Below are 18,564 nucleotides of genomic sequence, written 5' to 3'. Positions count from 1 at the left end.
GGACATATTCAGAATCCAAAGCTTTCTGAAATAGAATAACTGATAGTCATTACAACCAAGAGTAGCACAATCAATCTCTATGGGATTAGAGGGTAAAAGGGTCAAGATGTTTTGCTCTTTTTTTACCTCCTCCTTAATAAACAAAACTACTTCTTGCTCTTACTCTGATTATACTTGAAATAGTTTTTGTGTCTGTGAAAAGGGAAACAAAGCACTAACACCACAGGCAGATTAAGCATATGTAGTGAAAACTATCTAAAGCACTAGATGACTTAATCAAACTAAAGTAGAATTGGAGACATATCGTTATTGAATGTGTGTCATGGCATATATTTTTTTACAGAGATTTGTAGTTCTTTGCATACCTAGAATATATCTGAACCACTGATATATGGACTACTACCATAATGTGGCATTATCCCGTCTTCACAATATGACTGACGGGTGACAATCTGTTCTTACTCTACCAGATTTTATCTTCCGCTGTTAAATTACTGTAATTTTCTCAGAGGGGTGGGATGCAAAGCTCCTAGTTGTTTGCCTGATGGCTGCCACTGCCAACCCATATCCTGACAACAAACTGTACCGCAAAGACAAACAGGAAGTCCTCTGTCAGTCAAAGTGTAGGGACACATGTTTGTGATTAAAATCACCTGTTTCAAATCAACAATCACCCAATAGACTGTAACTGCAGCCCAGCAAATGGGTTATGAGCGTTTAGTGTTGCATTAACACATCATGCGAGATGGAAACCAGAGTTCCAGTTTGGTTTCTGGGTGTGTCAGGATCCTCATAATTGCAGCTGACTGAAAGTGGAGTTTGAGGAAAGGCGGCTGCTATGGTTTAAGGAGGGTAATTTTTGCTTTTTCACAACACATCTCAAGAAGAGGTAATTGTTTTTAAGCTGTTGGCCAATGCACCCCTAACTTTTTGGGTTTGGCTCTTTGCAGGTAGGAATTGAGTTTTATTTTATTTTATTTTTTCAAACATTAGGTTCTCAACGTATAGCTACGGTAATTTCCAAAAATCTGTATAATTTTGAAAATGTGTTCCCACAAGGAAACCCAAAGAGAAATATTTGTTCTTTGGTATATGCTGTTTTCATATTTGAGTTTGTGAACCAAAGAGGTTGTCTGCTCTGGCGTGAGAAAACAACCTTTAGTGGATGTGGTGTTTAGATTGAAAGCAGCTGTTGGTGGTGACGATGCAAATGAGCAATAAAAACAGTTCAGGAAGTTTGGTCTCTTTAGCAATTCATTAGACTTCAATTCAGCTTTACTGTAATTCAGTGTAATTTCAGTAGTTTATAAAGCTGCTGTTTGCAGAAACGGACCAAGAATGCTGTGTTCACATTTTCTTATGTTACTGTCACAAACTTTAATCTTCTTTTTGGGGCCTTTATGTAATAAAATGTTGTATACTTTTGAGTTGGAATGAAAAGGATACATGTTCTTTCATCCCTCCCCCCCAAAACAAATCATGAAAACTGTTGAAAGCCTGTTGTTCATTTGCAGTTGCTATAATCATATTTTACTCAAACTACAGTTGCAAGTAAACTTCAACCGTCTCAGCATATGATCAGCCCTTTTGTAAAACAGATCAAGGTCACTCAGTCTGGAGGGAGAACATCTATAAACATCAACTTTCAAGTCTTGTTTCAGATTCTCCATTGCAGTTTTAGCTTTAGGTCAGCTTTCCTGTCTATGCTCATGAAACATAGTACTTTCCTTGTAAGCAACTTGGCGGTGGGAGAAAGCATTCAGGCTAAGTGAATCTTTCATCAAACAACATTGGAGAAGAATGTATATCTGGACGAAACAGTTGGAAAACCGGCAGCAGCCTCCCGTTCTTCTCCAAACAGTTCATACTGGAGAGATATGCTGGATATACCACAAAAAACAGATCCTGCTCTCAAAGACAGCAGACATGAGAGTTTTCTGAGGTCTTATGTCGGTGTTTATGGCTTCTTATCAAGTGTTTGACTGTGTCAGGGCTTGAAATGTTTGAGTTAATAACAGTTCAGTCTGGAAATGTCCATGTGAGGTTAATTCTGAAAAAGTGATGACGTAAATGTTTACAATCACCTGCTAGGTAACAGACACTGAAATACTTAGTCTCTATTACCTTACAGAGACCACATACGTGACTACATGCAATGTAGCACACCGTGGTCGTGTGCTACATGCCCCCCATGTAGCACACCACAATATGGTGTGCCACAATGTGGTGTGCTACATTGCATGAAATGTGTCAGTGTGTGGGAGAGGAAAACAAATGCTTAGCTCAGAGCTTATACTAACTGAATGACAGGCAAACACACTCTCCAACACACACGCTCATCATCTAAAGGGCAGAGCTTGCCACAGAAGAAGGGATTGTGTTGGGTTGGATGAAAAAAGCAGCAGGATAAGGGAAGCGAGGTGGGTCAGCACACACATATACAGGCCAACGTGTTGCCATAGAAACGGACCAATCATAATGCGTAACTAGCGAGCATGACGCCGCCTAACTGCTAATATGGAGTGCAGACGGAAGGAGGGGCCGTGGAGCGTGTTATTAACCTCTGACCTCCTCAATCCTAGCTGCTAAATAGCTGTTCTTGAGTGATATTTGACCCCACTGACCTCCACCGGCAGGTCCGGCACCTGCTCGGGGATGTTTTCATCTCAGGTCTGTTTAAAGCAGAGCGAGGAGTCCAGAGAGACGTTGTGTGCAAAAGCAACGTGCCAGGTGTGGGTTAACAGAGACAAACACAAAGGCTTAACAGTGTGTTCATGGAGAGAAAACATACTCAGCTGGTTTTGGGCAGTTTTTCGACTTTCGGCAGCTTGCTTTGCTTTTAACATTTGCACATAAGGTGCAGCTTTACTCTGTCTCAGGCCAGTTTGTCTGCTTAACAGTTTGACGTCGAACTGCCACAACCTGAACAATAAACATGCTCCTCTCACAGTAGGGTTACACCTACATTTATGGGAATCCCATAAAATTGCATGTGTCAGGTAATAAACCTATAATTGAGACAAACCACATGGAATTGTTGATCATTGAAAACAAAACATATGTCAAGAAAAAACAAAAATCACCATTTTATTAGCTCTTATTTCTGGAAATGGTTCAGAACTAAAACTTTAGGGAGAATTTGGGAACTCTTATAACAATTAGACATGTCTTCAAATTCTAATAAAAAGTTTACGTTTATATTTGAGGGTTTATTTTTTAATAAATTATCAAACTTTTAAATGTTTTATGTATTCCTGAATAGTTTGGAAAAGAATATGCTTCTTTTAAATACATTTTCAGGAAAGAATAAGCATAGAAGACATAGAAAATAAAGAACGAGGGTCAAGCACAGCAGATCATCCCCCTCCTTCTCACTCTATCCCCAGAATTGTCCTTTGTCACACAGACTCAATGGGAGTCCTTCATCAGAGCATCTATAGAACTTCCTTGCTATTTTACTATTTTTATAATCACAAGTGTCTCTGTATTCACCCTTCCTGAGGGTGCAAGGTCCTAAAAGTTGTACGTTTCTTGCAGGTTCCATTTTCCGTCTCTTTGCTTTAATTCAACTATTAATTTGTTTTAACTTGTTTAAAATTCCAAAATATGCTGCCCCACTCGAGTTCTTTCTTTCTAAAATGTTCCAATCCTGGTTCTAATCTTTTTTTTTTTATTATTATTATTTTCAAAATGTAATCCTTTGCCATCCGGACTTAAATATTATTCCAGATATTTAGATGTAAAACAAAAGGTAAGTATTTTTGTCCAAAAATCTCTTGACAAGATTTTAAAGTTTAGCATAATTGTCCTCCAAGCTTAAAAACTCTTCCCTAAACCATTACAAATTATCCAGACACAGCCACCCATGACACACATTCGAGTGTTCCAGTCTGTACGTCGGTAGGCAGCAGGCTTTCAGTCACTAACTCAGAAACTAGAATAAAGCTGCAGTATGTAGAATAACTGTTACAAAATATTTTTTTACATATTTGTTAAAACTGTCACTATGTTGAGACGTAAGAGAAGAGGGCAAAGGAGCTTGACTTTTTTGTTTGCTGTGTTTTTTTTTCTGTTTTTTTTTTTTTTTTTTACAGATTATCTGCCTCATATTCTACTGACAGTTTTAGCAACTATGTGAAACACTTTTTTTTTTTTTTTTAATTTTTTTTTATAAAAGTTACATACTGCATCTATAAGACTTCATTGCTAAAAAAATAATTTTATGATTTGGAAACTTTTACAGGTGAATTCCACAATAAGCATATTTCCACCAAATATCTTTTCTCTCCATGTGTGAAGGATGGAGGTGACAATGAAGTACTGTACCTTTTCCAGCAATCTGTTCCCTGTTTCGTCCAGCCCACCTCAAGAACCCAGTGAATGCACAAAGAGCACCACAGTAATGTTTTAGCAACATGTTTATTGAAATAAAATTTTCTTTTAGCTGTAAAAAACATCAACAAACACTGTACATATGTGTAAAACTGCCAAGACTGACCAAACAGGAAGCAGATCCATGGCCTCAGGTCCTTATATGCTGTACTTGACTGTGAAATGGTGATGATAATGAAAGTGTGTGTGTGTGTATCTACATGTGAGTCTTTGGTTTGGGTCTTCACACGGTGAACAAAAGTCTTTAAGAAGCAGGGAGGAAGAATGACACGCCCTGGTTAGGCTCACACACATCACACAGTAATGTTGCAACAAAAAAACAAACAGCAGATGAAAGAGCACATACAAACAAAACAAAAAAAAAACAACAACCCTAAAACATTTGACACATCTTTCACATGTATGTACAGTCTGAACATGTCTATGACAACTTAATTTGATTGTCTCCGAGGGTTTTCAACAGTGCATGTGACAGTTTCAGTTTTCACAGCAGTCAAAGTGAAGTCACGTGACAGCAGTTCGTCACGAGTGCTAGTCACAGCCACGCTGTTAATAACCACCATCTCACCCCTCAGTTTTTTCCATTACATTAAATAGAAAAGAGCAAGGCACTCTGGGTAAAGAAAAGGCGCAAGTGAGCGCCTGGAAAATTACCTGCCATTAATCTGTGCAAACAATTGACTTTGTAGCCCCACTGATTGGGAACATGGAAAAATTAAAAGTCGTATTTCAGCCAACTTGACAGGAAGTGTGGAGGTTAAGAAATGGTTGCATTTAGTCTTCATGTACCTTTTCCTTCATACTTTCTTGGGCTTATGCAACTCTACATCCTCATCCTCGTCTTTCTATTCTGTTTTCACTGTTTGGCTCCCTGACTGAGCTAAAATTACCTTAAATTGGTCTGAACTGGATGGAACGCTCTAAAGTGTTCCTCATCCTGCAGAGCTCCTGGCCAGAGAAAGCCAAGAATCAATTAGAAAAAAAAAAAAAAAAAATCACAGTCACTCTTTGTCACACTTCAACAAGCTGATCCAGCCATAAGGAGCAGCTATAAACTTAGAGAGTTTAAACTCAAACAACTGGCTCTTCTGAAGTAAAAACAAAAAAAACCCAAAACAACTAAATAAAAAAACATGAAACAAAATCAGACTTAATAAGGTTGTCAGTGTGAATGAAGCTCAAAGGAAGAACTTCAAGTTCAATTTACACAGAACAAGGAAAAGAACCAACCTTCATTTAACCCTTTGCAAAAACAAGAAGCTAAACACAAAATAATATAAATTAAAAACACAAAGGACCCCAGGATGGACCTACATGAGATTTCCAATATCCAGAGTTGAACAAATAAGTTTGATTTATTCTTGGATTATAAATTAAGAAATCAGGCCCCAGTTACACTACTCCAGATATTTCTCAAACTGATATTTTTCCCTCCTTTTTTCTAAAATGGTCTGCAGGATAGCACTCAAAAAAGAAGTAATATCTAGGCTAGAGCTTTATATTCTAAAGAAGAAGACTCTGTAGGCTAAAGCAGTGCTTGGCTAGAAAAAAAAAGTTTTCTGTGAAAACAGTTCACCTTTCTGCTTAATTATTGACTTACTTAGCTTACTTTTGACATTTAATCGAAACTGACTTTGCACAAAGAAAAACTTAAGGAAAAAATAATAATCATTCACTGCTGTGGGCAAGTACAAGCTATGTCTGTTTGTTCATGTTTTTGTTTACACATTTAAACCACAAATGGAGGTTTTAAAAAACTTTGGAAATCTCTGGTTTGTCACCTCTAGCTTTTTTGCTAAATATCTGGATTAGTGTGAACAGGGCCTGGTACCAACAGATGCGTACTGCAGATATTCAGGAATTAAACATTTGTGTGAAAAATAAAGCGGAAAACTTATGAACCCTGTTTAAAGTCCATTTTAGGGAGGTTTTGTCACCAGATCAGAAAGACCGTATTTATGTTATGCTTCATATTTTGTACTGTCCATACTGAAGTGAAAAGCAAAAACTGAACAGAATGGACATTGTGAACAGAATGAAACTCAAAATAAAATGAATAAAAGCCATCTGAAAAAGGGGTGCTGTGCAAGGGAATCAGTGCGGCTTTGGTGAAAAAACACTGGCAGCAGTGCCATGTAAGTTCCAGCGTGTCTACCACACACGGTTGGTCCAATAGATGTTCTCCCTGGGGTACACAGTCATATTTGCGTAGTCGCTTACCTGTTTGTTGTTGTATTTAGGTGGGTTGGCCTTGTAGCTGTAATCCGAATATTGATCCGAGCCCGTGGAGTTGTTGTCGCCCGTCCCTACGAAGGTGTTGGTTGCAGGGAGGTCCTGAACAGCCTGGTGTTTCTTGGAGGCAGAGGGTGACTGTGGTTGCAGTTGGATAGATGGCAAAGGAGAGTTGGACCTATAGTGACGGCCCAGGTCGGGGCTTCCCGGTGGATAGTTAAGGGGCAGATGGATTCTGGGACTGTCATTAACGTCGTTAATAAGGTTGAACTTCAGACCTTTCTGCAGACTCGCCTCCTCATCCTCTTCCAGTGGTTTGGTGGGTTTTGGAGCTCTGGGCTTTTTGCTCTTTTTTCCTTTGCCATTTTTGGGCCCCTGCTTGGGAGCATAAAGATCTTTGCTCTCCTTTTTGCCAGCTTGGTAACCGCTTTTAGTATCTTTCTGCAGATGGTGTCTGATGACCACCACAGCTACAATGACCAAAATAACAACAGCAACACCTGCAAGGACTGCATATAAAATGTTGGTTTGCTGACTGTAGGCATAGTTAGGGTCTCCTGCTATGTCTCTGTCCAGAGGTGTGTAAAGACTGTGACCCACAAGTGCCTCAATAAGGGACACATTAGATTTGGTTTCATTTACAAACACGTGAACTAAGGCTGTGGTGTGGCGAGCAGGTTTGCCTCGATCACTGACCTTCACGACAAGCCGGTGAAGTCCATTGTGCTTGCCAGAGAATGCTTGTGCCAGTGTGATTTCCCCACTGGTGGACGAGATTTGAAAAAGGCCATAAGGATTTCCTCCAGTGATTGAATAATACAGCTCTGCATTGAGCCCAGCATCAATGTCCTCAGCCTCAACCACTTCCACTCTTGTTTCTGGAGGTGTGACAGGTGTCAGATAAGTGTAGGAGGAGTTTGATGGTTTGGTGACATAGGGGGCATTATCATTCTCATCCAGGACATTGATGGTCACACCAACGTAGGAAGATCGAGGTGGTTCACCACCATCCACAGCCTTCAGACGGAAGGTGTAGGTGCTTTCCTTTTCACGGTCAAAAGAAATGCTTGACAGGATTGTTCCGGTGCCATTTTGAATTACAAACTTGCCATTATCTGGTTCTACAAACAGTGTCACTCTTGAGTTCTCCCCCTTATCAGCATCAGTCACAGTCACTACACCAACAGGATTTAGTGGGAGCATGTTTTCAATTACAGAAAAACTGTATCCGTTTAACATGAATTTGGGTTCATTGTCATTGCGGTCTAGAACATTTATAACAACTGTAGCAGTTCCAGTTTTACTTGGAAGACCCTTGTCGGCTGCAGCGATATGGAACTCATAGCGCTCAACTTCCTCTCGATCCAGTGTGTTTTTCACACGAACCTCTCCCGTATTGGCATCAACCTCAAAAAGCCTGTTAGCAGAAGACTCAATGATGCTGTAAATCATCTCTGCATTTATACCACTATCTGCATCTGTGGCCAAAATATCTAGCACTCTGTCACCTGGCTGGTTGCCCTCAGGAAAGAACACTTCAAGCAAAGCTGGAGAAAATGTTGGCGTGTTGTCATTCACATCTGTGACCTGGACCTTAAGAGAATTGGTGCTTGACAGAGCTGGGTTACCAGAATCCACAGCAACTATTTCAATTCGGTAATCTTTAATACGTTCATAGTCCAGCAGAGTAGTTGTCTGCAGGAAGTATTTTCTCTTTCGATCATTGGCTGACTCGCTAGCAGGTCGGAGTTGAAAAGGGACGTCACCTGCAACCACACATGTCACCACAGCGTTTTCTCCCTCGTCACGGTCAGACACTTGGACTAGTGCTACTGGGGTACCGATCGGCATGTCCTCAGAGATGTTTGCCACACTGTCCTGGTGGGTGACCAACCCAATACCACGAATCTCTATTGCTGGTGCGTTGTCATTTTGGTCCTTGACAATGATGGTCACTAGAACTTTGGAACTCTTGGAATTAGGCCCACGGTCTCTGGCAACCACAAAGAACTTGAGAAAATTTGTTTCTTCTCTGTCTACCAGGCCTTTGACGTAAATGATGCCAGTGGAGCGGTCAATGCGCAGAAGCCTCTGGACAGTCTCGGATGCTTGATGTAGGCTGTAATCTATCTCTCCATTGGCACCAGTGTCTGCGTCATTGGCTCGAACCTGAAAATGCAAAAAAAAAAAAAGAGTTTTATGATTACCAAAGCATACAATACATGGAAATATTTTTTTTAGGGATATCAAATCTCAAAGAAAGCCCAATTACAGTTTCAACACTATAGCATAGAATACCAAATTTCAATTGACTAATTTTGAGTCAATTTGCAGTCAGACATAACGCTGAACCTGAACATCCTGTATTCTTAAAACAAGCTCAGCTGCATTTTATTGATCATTTGGCTTGTTTGACTTACAAAGAGTTACAACCATTAGCCATGCAACAGTACAAAGCCCTGGTTTTCTGAGGGGGTGGAAGTTTCTGCTGTGTAGAAACATAATACATTATCAAAGCTGAGTGCACACACCCACACAACAACATCTAACGGCCGTGCAGCGGGTCATTGGTATGTAATGGGCAGATGAGTGAATGTTAATGTTTCTCTCATTATGAGAAAAGCCCCGGCTCCTCTGGGCCCATTAGGAGAGCAGGGAGGACAGACCAACATCAGCCACAATCCTGTTTCACATGTCCAAACCTAAACTAAATGGAGGTAATTAGTCAATTAGAGTGTAGGAGTAGTCAGCAAAATATCACTTAGGTTGAGCTTGTTAGGATGCGATTGTGTCAACATGTCTAATACTTTTTAATTGTATTTATTCAATGTCATGGTTGCTATTAAGGAATGTAGCTTGTCATCAAATGAAATACAATCAGACTGGTTACATAAACATCTCAGGTACTGCTAGCTCAGCAGTTTTACAGCCTTTACCTGGAACTTACACTAATGTAATTAGGGTTTTTAAAACTTAAGGCCAATTATTCCTTTAAAGCATTGGTGAATCTGAGCCAAGCTTGCACTCAGGAAAATAATCTTTTAAAAAGTCCTTAAAAAGAAGAAAAAATAAATCTACCAATGGGATAGGATTATTTGAACCCTGTAACACGGACAATAAAATTCTAGTTTGGGCCAAGGGCACAAAAATCAATTTATAATTCCAACAGCAAGAGGAATGTTTTTATTGGTCTTTAATCAAAGTGTAAGATGAAACTACTGCCTTGTCTACAACATATAATTACAATACTATATTTCCAAGGCAACTGGAAATGGGAAGACAGACCTAGAGCAAGGTTAGCAAAATCACCACCTTTGTGTTTTAGAATTAGAGCACTTGTTTCTCGTCATTAAAAAGAAATACTAATAAATAAAAAAGTGCTTTTTGAGGGTGTTTACGTGATAGATTAATTTCCAGAGTACAAGTTTTCAGATTTTATATTTATGTGTACTGGGTGAGCCTGGGCCTTGGCTTTGTTAGTGTATCTTGTATTAAGACATGGAAAATATATTTGTGAAACATATTAGACAGTGGCAGTCTTTTTCAGCTTTGTGTTTATGTTAAACTAAGCTGACCTATTCATAAAAAACTAAATTACATGTTGATCAAATTAACATACCATCATATATTTATACTACGTAACATTCATCTTGGTTTGCTTTTTTATTTCTCCATTTATTTACATTTTATACAGCAACTAAAACTGAATGATATGAGTGATAAAATGATACAAAGGTCAATCATATTTTTTGCACTAGAAAAATCGAAACTCTTCATTTATTAGTTGCTCATATTCAGTTTTCAGACAAACTGTAGCTGTTTATCATGCATGTTAAAAACATTTTACATGTTAAAAACGTAATAAATATCTGGTTTCCTGTCTAAGATTACCCAATATGACACTATGATCCAAAACAGAAAGGATATGGTTGAGGAGAGTCTGAAAGTAAAATTAAGTTTTTGCCTGCTGATGGATGTTTTCACACGCCAGTGTGCCTTTAAACAGCAGATATCCCCAAACAGCAGTAAATTATTGACAGTCTGTGAAAACTGTGTATTGAACAGAGGGGCTGATGGAGCATAGGGTTCACTCTGATGAAGCCAGAACCGCTTTGGCTGCTCTCCAAGGCCACTCTGTCCAAGCACACAGCAAGTATAAACACTCTTTATGTCTCGGTTAACAATTACCCAGCAAAGTTGACTAGCGTCATTAAATAAACCGACCAGAATCTCTGCACGTTTTAGCTGATTAATAATTGATCAGTGTTAAACAGTTTTTGAAATTAAACTACTTTAATTTCTATTCTCTTGTACTGGAAAGCAACTCGAGAGATAATCCATCATAGTTTACATTCTGTCTAGTTCATTGTTGAGTAAATAACACCACAATTACATAGAAAATCGATGTGGACTCTTCAAACTGCTCTGGATAGCATCTTTTACATTATTAATCAGCATGTTCCTAAAGTAATACTGTTGTTTAATAGTCCTTTATGGCAATTTAGCTGTTAAACGTTAGAGATCTTAGTCAATATACTCAGGAGGATTTGGTCTTTAATAAGATCAAGATTTACACATTTTGCAAATCTCTATGAAAGCAGTCCTTAAGCTAATTAATATGAGTGTTTGGATTTGACAAAGCCACTTTGGTCATTTAAAATGCATCCTGTTTATTTTGTCTCTTTATTACTCCTATCTAATCAGTTTAAAGTAGGCAAGGCTAACTTCAAGAAACAGCGGCACAGGTTTAAACGGACCAATCAAGTGCAAGTGCAACAATTGGTTTAAAATGTGATGACACCAGGATTGATTTCACAATATTTTAGTGGATTGTTTTTCGTTTTGAAAATGCACAGTTGGAATGAAAATCTTCCTATGAATAAAGTGCTTCAGAAATATATTTTAGAGAAATATAAAGACATATCTAATGCACAGAGGAACTGATTGAAACCTCTGGATAGTTTTTGAATTTCCCCAGAAAGAAAATAGAGTAAAGAATGCATAACCAATCACCATGGCCTTTTCAAAGACTGAGTAAAAGCTAGGGATATACATGTCTGCAAAGCCATTGGACATTTTAAGCAGGTCAGGGTCGTCCGTCATCATTGTCCCACTGCCTCCATACAGCCTCACTTCTCAAATGCACGCTAAGTGAAATGAGTTCTGGGGCTCTCTGAAATGCAATGAGCCACATCCAGAGCAATAATACCAATAAGCCCCGTGGATAATCTCATGACTGACTCAGATTAAGTCATGCACATCGAGCTGGAAGGCTGGCTGGTCGGCCCGTGCTGCAGTCATAGAGAAGTGGGGAAACAGGGAGCGCACAGGACGACACGGTGAGCTGGGTTTGTCAGGTTGTTGTGGAGTTGCCCAACCGAACAGCGGCTTCCTATTCTGCCAGCTGATGCCAACATCAAGGACCGGCGCCCAGCTCAGGGCTCAAAGGTGAAGTTGAATCAGTGGTTAATATGTGACTACACACAGCGATCCCACGCCCTGCTTCACCTCCACTGCACCATCTGTCTGAACGGATAATTGAGCAGCATATTATGTGCAGTCAGTGTGCCGAGTTGTCCTGCAGCTTTCAGACTTTATTACCAACGAGGCCAAAGGTTTAACTGGAATGTTTGGTGACATGGAAACTCTTGACTGCTGAGCAACAGCAGCAATGTATGGGGACAACTTCACTTGGTATAAAAAAAAAAGTCTTCAAAAGTTTGGTCTAATATTGGCGATGTGTCTTTTTTTTTTTTTTTTTTTTAATTCCTGTTTTATACACCACAGCTATCTTTTTAATTACTTTGTCCTGCAGTTCTGACACTGTTATGATGATGAAGAAAAAACCTTTTTAACTAATTATTTGAACCACTGACCTGTAGTGGAAATCCCAGCTGATCTTAGAGCAACAATATTTACACCAACAGACATCAGGGCCATGATTTATTATTAACACCATATAAAAAGATGATATATGGGGGAGGTGGCTGAGACAGTGTGGTGTCTTGAATATTTCAAGCTTTGAACTCTTTGGGAACTCCAAGACAGTGTTATCTTGTCATGAATAAATTTATTCTTCTTTTCTCTCCCTTATATCCACAAAGTGAACAACTCTGGAAACAAAAATTCTTCAAAATAATTTTTTTAGACATGAAATTTTATATATATATATATATATATAAGTTTTTGCAGTGCATGAAGTAGGCTGAAAATGAAGTACTAACAGTATGACACAGGCTGTTAGTAATGTCTTTTTTATTGTTAGTATTTAAAAATACTGTCAGAATCTTAATTTAGCATTTTTAAGCCATAACTATCAAAATTAGCTGAAATTAACATTTTCACCTAATGAATCTATTTACTGTGATTCACATCTAATTACTAAATGGATGAATATTTCCCATTAGAACTTTTCAAACATAAAAGAAGAAAATTTCTAGAATATATGATTTTATATGTACCAACAAATATATGTTACACCAGAAGTCGATAAACAAAAATGTTGGCACATAATATTTTGCAGTTGCTATATTTCAAACATCTATTCTATAGTTAATTTACTGACCTGCAAGACAGAGTGTCCCAGTGGGCTGTTCTCTGGCAGTTCGGCCTCATAGTGATTTCTCTCAAACTTTGGAGCATTGTCATTCTGATCGGTCACGGTGACTCGCAGTAAAGCGCTGCTCCCCCTTGGTGGATCACCTCCATCTACAACCCGAATAGTCAGATCATACGAGTCTTTCTTCTCACGATCCAGGTTGCCCATGACAACCAGCTGTGGCTGCTTCTCATCCGTGTCCAAAGCGACCTGCAGACTGAAGAGTTGATCAGCATCCGGTCCGGAAATCAGAGAGTACTCAGCCACGCCGTTGGAACCAGAGTCCTTGTCTGTGGCCATTGGGATGGAGAAGAGTACACCAATGTGTGTATTTTCTGGAATTGCTAGGGAGAGGATGGGTGAAGAGAACTGCGGCGTGTTGTCATTCATATCCAGCACTTCAATGCGACCTTCGATCAGCCGTGGCCCTGAGCCAATCCCTTTCACCATGTCTGTGATGGACACCTCAAATTCCAGGTAGCATTTGTCGTCAAACTGGTTTTGGCAGTCTCTCAGTGTCTCACGGTCAATAGGAATCTCTGTGGTGTAGATGTCCCCAGTTTTGCCATCCACCCTCAGGAAAGGGGTGCCCACCTCCAGCTTGTACAGATGTCCAGTGTCTGGAAGGCCTTGGTCTGCGGCCAGGCTGCCAATCAACGTGTTGGGTGGCTGTTCCTCATTAACCCGATACAGAATATCTGTAGGCAGAGCATTGCAGGAGACCATCAGGATGACGGCCAAGAGGGACAGTAGCTCGCACCTCAGGATCACCATGTCTCTGCCGGACAACATCAATCTGAAAGAGAAAGAGTCGGGAATAATGAAAGTGAGACTCGCTGTCATCAACTATTTAAGAAAGTAAAGAAAAAGTAACTTGAAAAATAACTTATTCAACCAAACACTTCATCCAAGCAGGCATTTGAGATTGTAACTAAGCAGACATTGGTATTCTGAAGAAGAGTGTGATTAAATATTTGTGCTACTTCCTCCCAAATGATCAGAGTTGCCCAATGAAAGACCTTACAGAATTTTCTGTTTCTATCTCTATAACTTGAACTTTCTGACACCTTTATTGGTGTATTGTAACTGGTTTTAAATTCTTTTTATGACTGCAGATAAAATTTCAAAGAACTGGGTAATTAAAAAAAAAAGAGAAACATGCCTGAATATTAAGAAACAAAAAGTAAGTATTAATTTGTGTTTGTTTTAGTAGAGTTTACGTTTAAGCAGATCTTGTTTTAGTCTCATGTATAAAATTAACCAAATGTCTGTGAGTGTAGCTGATCCATTTATTCTTACTTCTACATTTTAACCAATAAATTACGAGTAAGCACACATTGTGCTTACTCATATTTTTGAGGCAGCTTTTGAACTTTAGTTCTGAAATAAAATGACTTATGCATTACAGTGTTCTTTATTTCTCACTGTTTGCATTGTTCTATTGTGATAACGTCATAGGGACAATTAAATCTGCTGCATTACACTCAGGACTCTCCAGCCAATTAAGACCGTCATATTTTGTTATGACTGCATTTGATGAGCTCAGGCCTTTAAGTAATAAGGTTTTATTTACAGTAAATTTCAGACTCTGTCTGACCTTGTGGTCTCTCAGATGGAAGCAGGCCATGCTGTTGAATGCAAATATTTTTACTCACGAGTTGACTTCCTCACCTTATGTACTGACTGCAACATCTAAGCCAGACTCTGAATGATACAAGCTCTTTCTTCCTCTACTTAATTTTCACACCCCTTTCTATCTTGGCAGTGTATCGCCTTAGATATGTGGGCTGTAAGAGTTTTATTGGATGTGGACGTTACGCTTTATTTTTCAAAATTTCACATTCTTAATTTGGTTACCAGGCTGGGAATCGAACCTGCGACAGCCACGTCAAGGACTAAGGCCTCCATACGTGGGTTGTGCTTAACCCCTGAACCACCACAGCACATCCCTGCTTTTATGTTTTCATAAAACTGACACTTATTAATCTATTTCTTAATAAAGAAATAGATTAACAAATGTTATAGAACCTGAATGTTGCTAGCTATGTCCTTAAGTCTGAGGGAATTGTGTTTTTATGAGATGTGTCTGATATTCTTTCAGAAAATTTGACGAATTATAAAAATTCTAGGGGTTATTTATTTGCATGAAATGGGCTCTGTTTTATTCAGTGAATCAGCTTCGCTATAAACAAGATGTGTGCATCATCACGTTTTTAGTGTGTAATTTGATTTTTGCCTGAGGTTTGTTTTCCAAGTGTCTGTGGACGGTTGCCAACATTGACAATTTGTTTACACATCAAACAAGGAGCTTACTCACTAAAAGGTATGACACAGACTGTTAGTAAAATCCACGCCGAGCTACAAGTGTCTTCAGTTACAATCTTGTTTCATGCCAGTGCAAAGCTGCAACTTTAGACCATTCGGGGACAAAAAGTGTAAAAATCAGCTTTGGGCAAAAAAAGAAAAAAGATCAGGCAGAAACTGCTTTGTGGATATGAACAGTCACAAAAGGTCAACTGTGATACTGAAAGCAGCAAATGTTTGACACTGTTGTTGCCGTGAGTGCAGCTCACCAAATACCCGGCTCACTTCTATGACACACATACACCTAATTACCCATGAAAGACTGCAAACTGTAAATGCCTTACAGTGTGAAATAGGTGTTTGTTTTCGCACATTTTCTTCTTGAGATGCTAAAAGTCAGAAACCATGGACTCTCTAATCCTTGACCCAACGGCATTTTACATGTTGCTGTGGAAACAAAGCCAAGTCCAAAATTCATCAATAAGTAATGGTCTTTCAGTAAATTTGCAGTAAAATATGCATCCGATTACCTTGAGTTTCTAGATGAAAGCTCAACCTGCTGCTTATTTCCAAAGCCAGTTTATTTAAAAGTGCCCTCATGTTTTGCCAGTATGTAAATATGAACCAGCAGCAGAGATAGCAACAAAGTATGAAATTTAGCTTGCAGGCTACAGAAAATAATAAACAATACTATTAGCAGAAAAGGTGAAGGTGAATTCATTTTTCATTTAGTGCTGGTTTTAAGCTACAACTAATTTCAGATGATTTGCTTTCAAAACTCTTCTTATGAAGAGACACTAGACAGTGCAAAGTTTTCTTTGACCATATAGCCAAGCTAACTTTACCCATTTGTTGAGTTAAATTGTCAGCCCACTGTTTATGATGGCTAAAGAGAGAAAATTCTCTAACATAAAAATAAAATAAATTAAGTTTATGAGAACTTTGTCAAGAATAAGATATACAAACATTGTTAACCAGCTACACGGTCAAAGGTGTCTCAAGCTGAAATAATCAACTTACTCCATGTGCAGGCTGGCATTATTCTTTAAAAAAAGTTTTAAAAAACATAAATACATTTATTTAATTGGTAATTTTGACGTAGTTTAAAGTTGTCATTGTTGATTATTAGGCGGTTTTTGAATTTAAGCATTCAGGTTCTATATTACTACTGTATGTATTTCATGGCTTCTTGTATACAGAAGGCATCAAACATCATAAATAAATAAAAAATAAAACTATTGATAAATTAGCTCTCTACCAAAAATAACACTACAGCAATATTTAAAATGTCATTGGCAACAGAAATGAGAAATAAAACTTATTTTAAATTAAAATCAATCTCATCATGACAGACATAGTATTTTGCTTCAGTACCATAAAACTTTTTTATGCCTCCTAACACTAATACCAAGCAATGTCTAATAGAAACACTAAATACAATGTTATTCCATTGTTCCATTGGAATTTCAGTAGACCCTGAATAAATACCAATTGCTTGTTGCTGGTGCTCTCTAGTTGACTCTTTACTCCAACAGCTGAACACATAAACACAGGAAACGTTGAGCTGCTGCTGCTCGTCACCTTCAGAGGAATCTAAGAAAACAAACTTCTCTTGCTTTGCAGTTCCGAATCACGAATCTACCATTGTTGAAATCTGATATATATTTTTTCCCCAAATAAAACTTTAGAAACCTAACGTGTGAAAGTAAAAAAGCACTAAAATTACAACTTCATTTCTTAAGAATAGCAGGTGAAGTGCTGCACATTCTTTATAACCACTGCCTGTCTGAATCACTGCTGAATTTTTAACCCAGAGTTGACTGTTTTTTGCTTGTTTTTTTTTACATTCAGCTGCTCTGCAAATTCAAGGCTAAGCTGCAAAAGAGAGACCCAGTCTGTTGAATCTGAATGCAAGTGTGATGCTGTGAAAACTTATAAATATATTTAGAAATACACTTCTTCCAAAGCAAGCAGACGATAGGCAAGTTTTAGATAAATCTAAGGTTAGTTTTTCGTCTTCAGTTTATTTCTAGCCATTGTCTCGGAGGGTTTATATAGAAAGCAAATATAACGTTGGGTCGTGAGAAAAACCGTTGGTCGAAATGTCAAGAGAGTGCGAATGAGTTCCTGTTTGCTGGTGGAATTTCATGTTAACAAGTTTGTTCAAATGCAGTATGTGCAGTTGTCTCCTCAAGGGACAGGATGGGATCAGAGATCATCCAGCCCGTCTTCTTCCCACAGAAAAAGTCACCAAGCAGCCTCTGTGTGTTTTTTTTAGGTGAGGAAGAGGAGGCTCCCCCCGTTTAGCTGCTGGAAGTAACATTTCCATGTGTGAGGACTGTTTGACTCGCACAGCCATTTTAACTGCTGCCGAGCCGGTGGAGAGACAAAGACTGACAATAGAAGAGCCAGAGGAACACAGAGAAAGGGTGTGCCACGACAGCAATCATCTGTACATTACAAAGCAGCTTAACAGCCCTGATGCCCCCCAACTGAGGGTGGATCTACAAGTCCACCTCCCACTGGATGAGACTCTAACTGCAGAACGTCACGTTAAGCAAAGGTAAAGCTGTGAACATCAGCTGAAACTTAAGATTTCCAACTGGAAAATTCTAAGATATTTAATTCTAAAAATCAAAATTACACTAAGCATGTTACAAGAAAGTATGGTGAGTGTTTAGTCAAATAATATTTACAAAAAATAAACTAAAATCCCCAAAATTCTTCACAGTGTTAAGATTAGCAAGGATTCAGTTCCTTTAAAGGTCTCTTATGTTGGGATGTTTAACATGTCAATTTTTTTAATCACATTGTTCATTTTACATCCTCCAAGAGGCAAAAAAAGGTTCAGAAAACATTCAAAAAACAGTTCATAACATTCTAATCACAGTTTCAGAGGAAAAAAAAACATTTTACTATAACAGAACTGTGAAGCAGTTTCAATTATTAACTGAGATATTTTATGAGTGAGGCAACAACATAAACCGAAAACAGTTTGAATATTTTCAGTTTTTCATTCTCCGCACAGCAAGTTATGC

At 38.6% G+C, this 18,564-nt stretch overlaps 1 protein-coding gene across 7 annotated transcripts in view; it reads right to left on the bottom strand.

Moving 5' to 3' along the window:
* LOC122837344 (protocadherin-1-like) overlaps window positions 1–18,564 on the bottom strand; it is a 184,111-nt gene that overhangs the window by 156,457 nt on the left and 9,090 nt on the right. For 6 of the 7 annotated variants that reach the window (XM_044127640.1, XM_044127642.1, XM_044127638.1 and 3 more), the window contains 2 exons: window positions 13,190–14,018; window positions 6,613–8,793 (listed from right to left, as the gene is read on the bottom strand). In XM_044127640.1, the coding sequence (XP_043983575.1) occupies window positions 6,613–8,793; window positions 13,190–14,014 (3,006 nt within the window). In that variant the 5' untranslated portion in view covers window positions 14,015–14,018. Of the gene's footprint in view, window positions 1–4,400; window positions 8,794–13,189; window positions 14,019–18,564 lie in introns of those variants that run through there. The other variant, XM_044127645.1, reaches the window with a different exon arrangement.

Source organism: Gambusia affinis, linkage group LG09 (assembly GCF_019740435.1).
Source record: "Gambusia affinis linkage group LG09, SWU_Gaff_1.0, whole genome shotgun sequence".
NCBI lineage: Eukaryota > Metazoa > Chordata > Actinopteri > Cyprinodontiformes > Poeciliidae > Gambusia > Gambusia affinis.
This window is presented reverse-complemented; position numbering and strand designations above follow the sequence as displayed.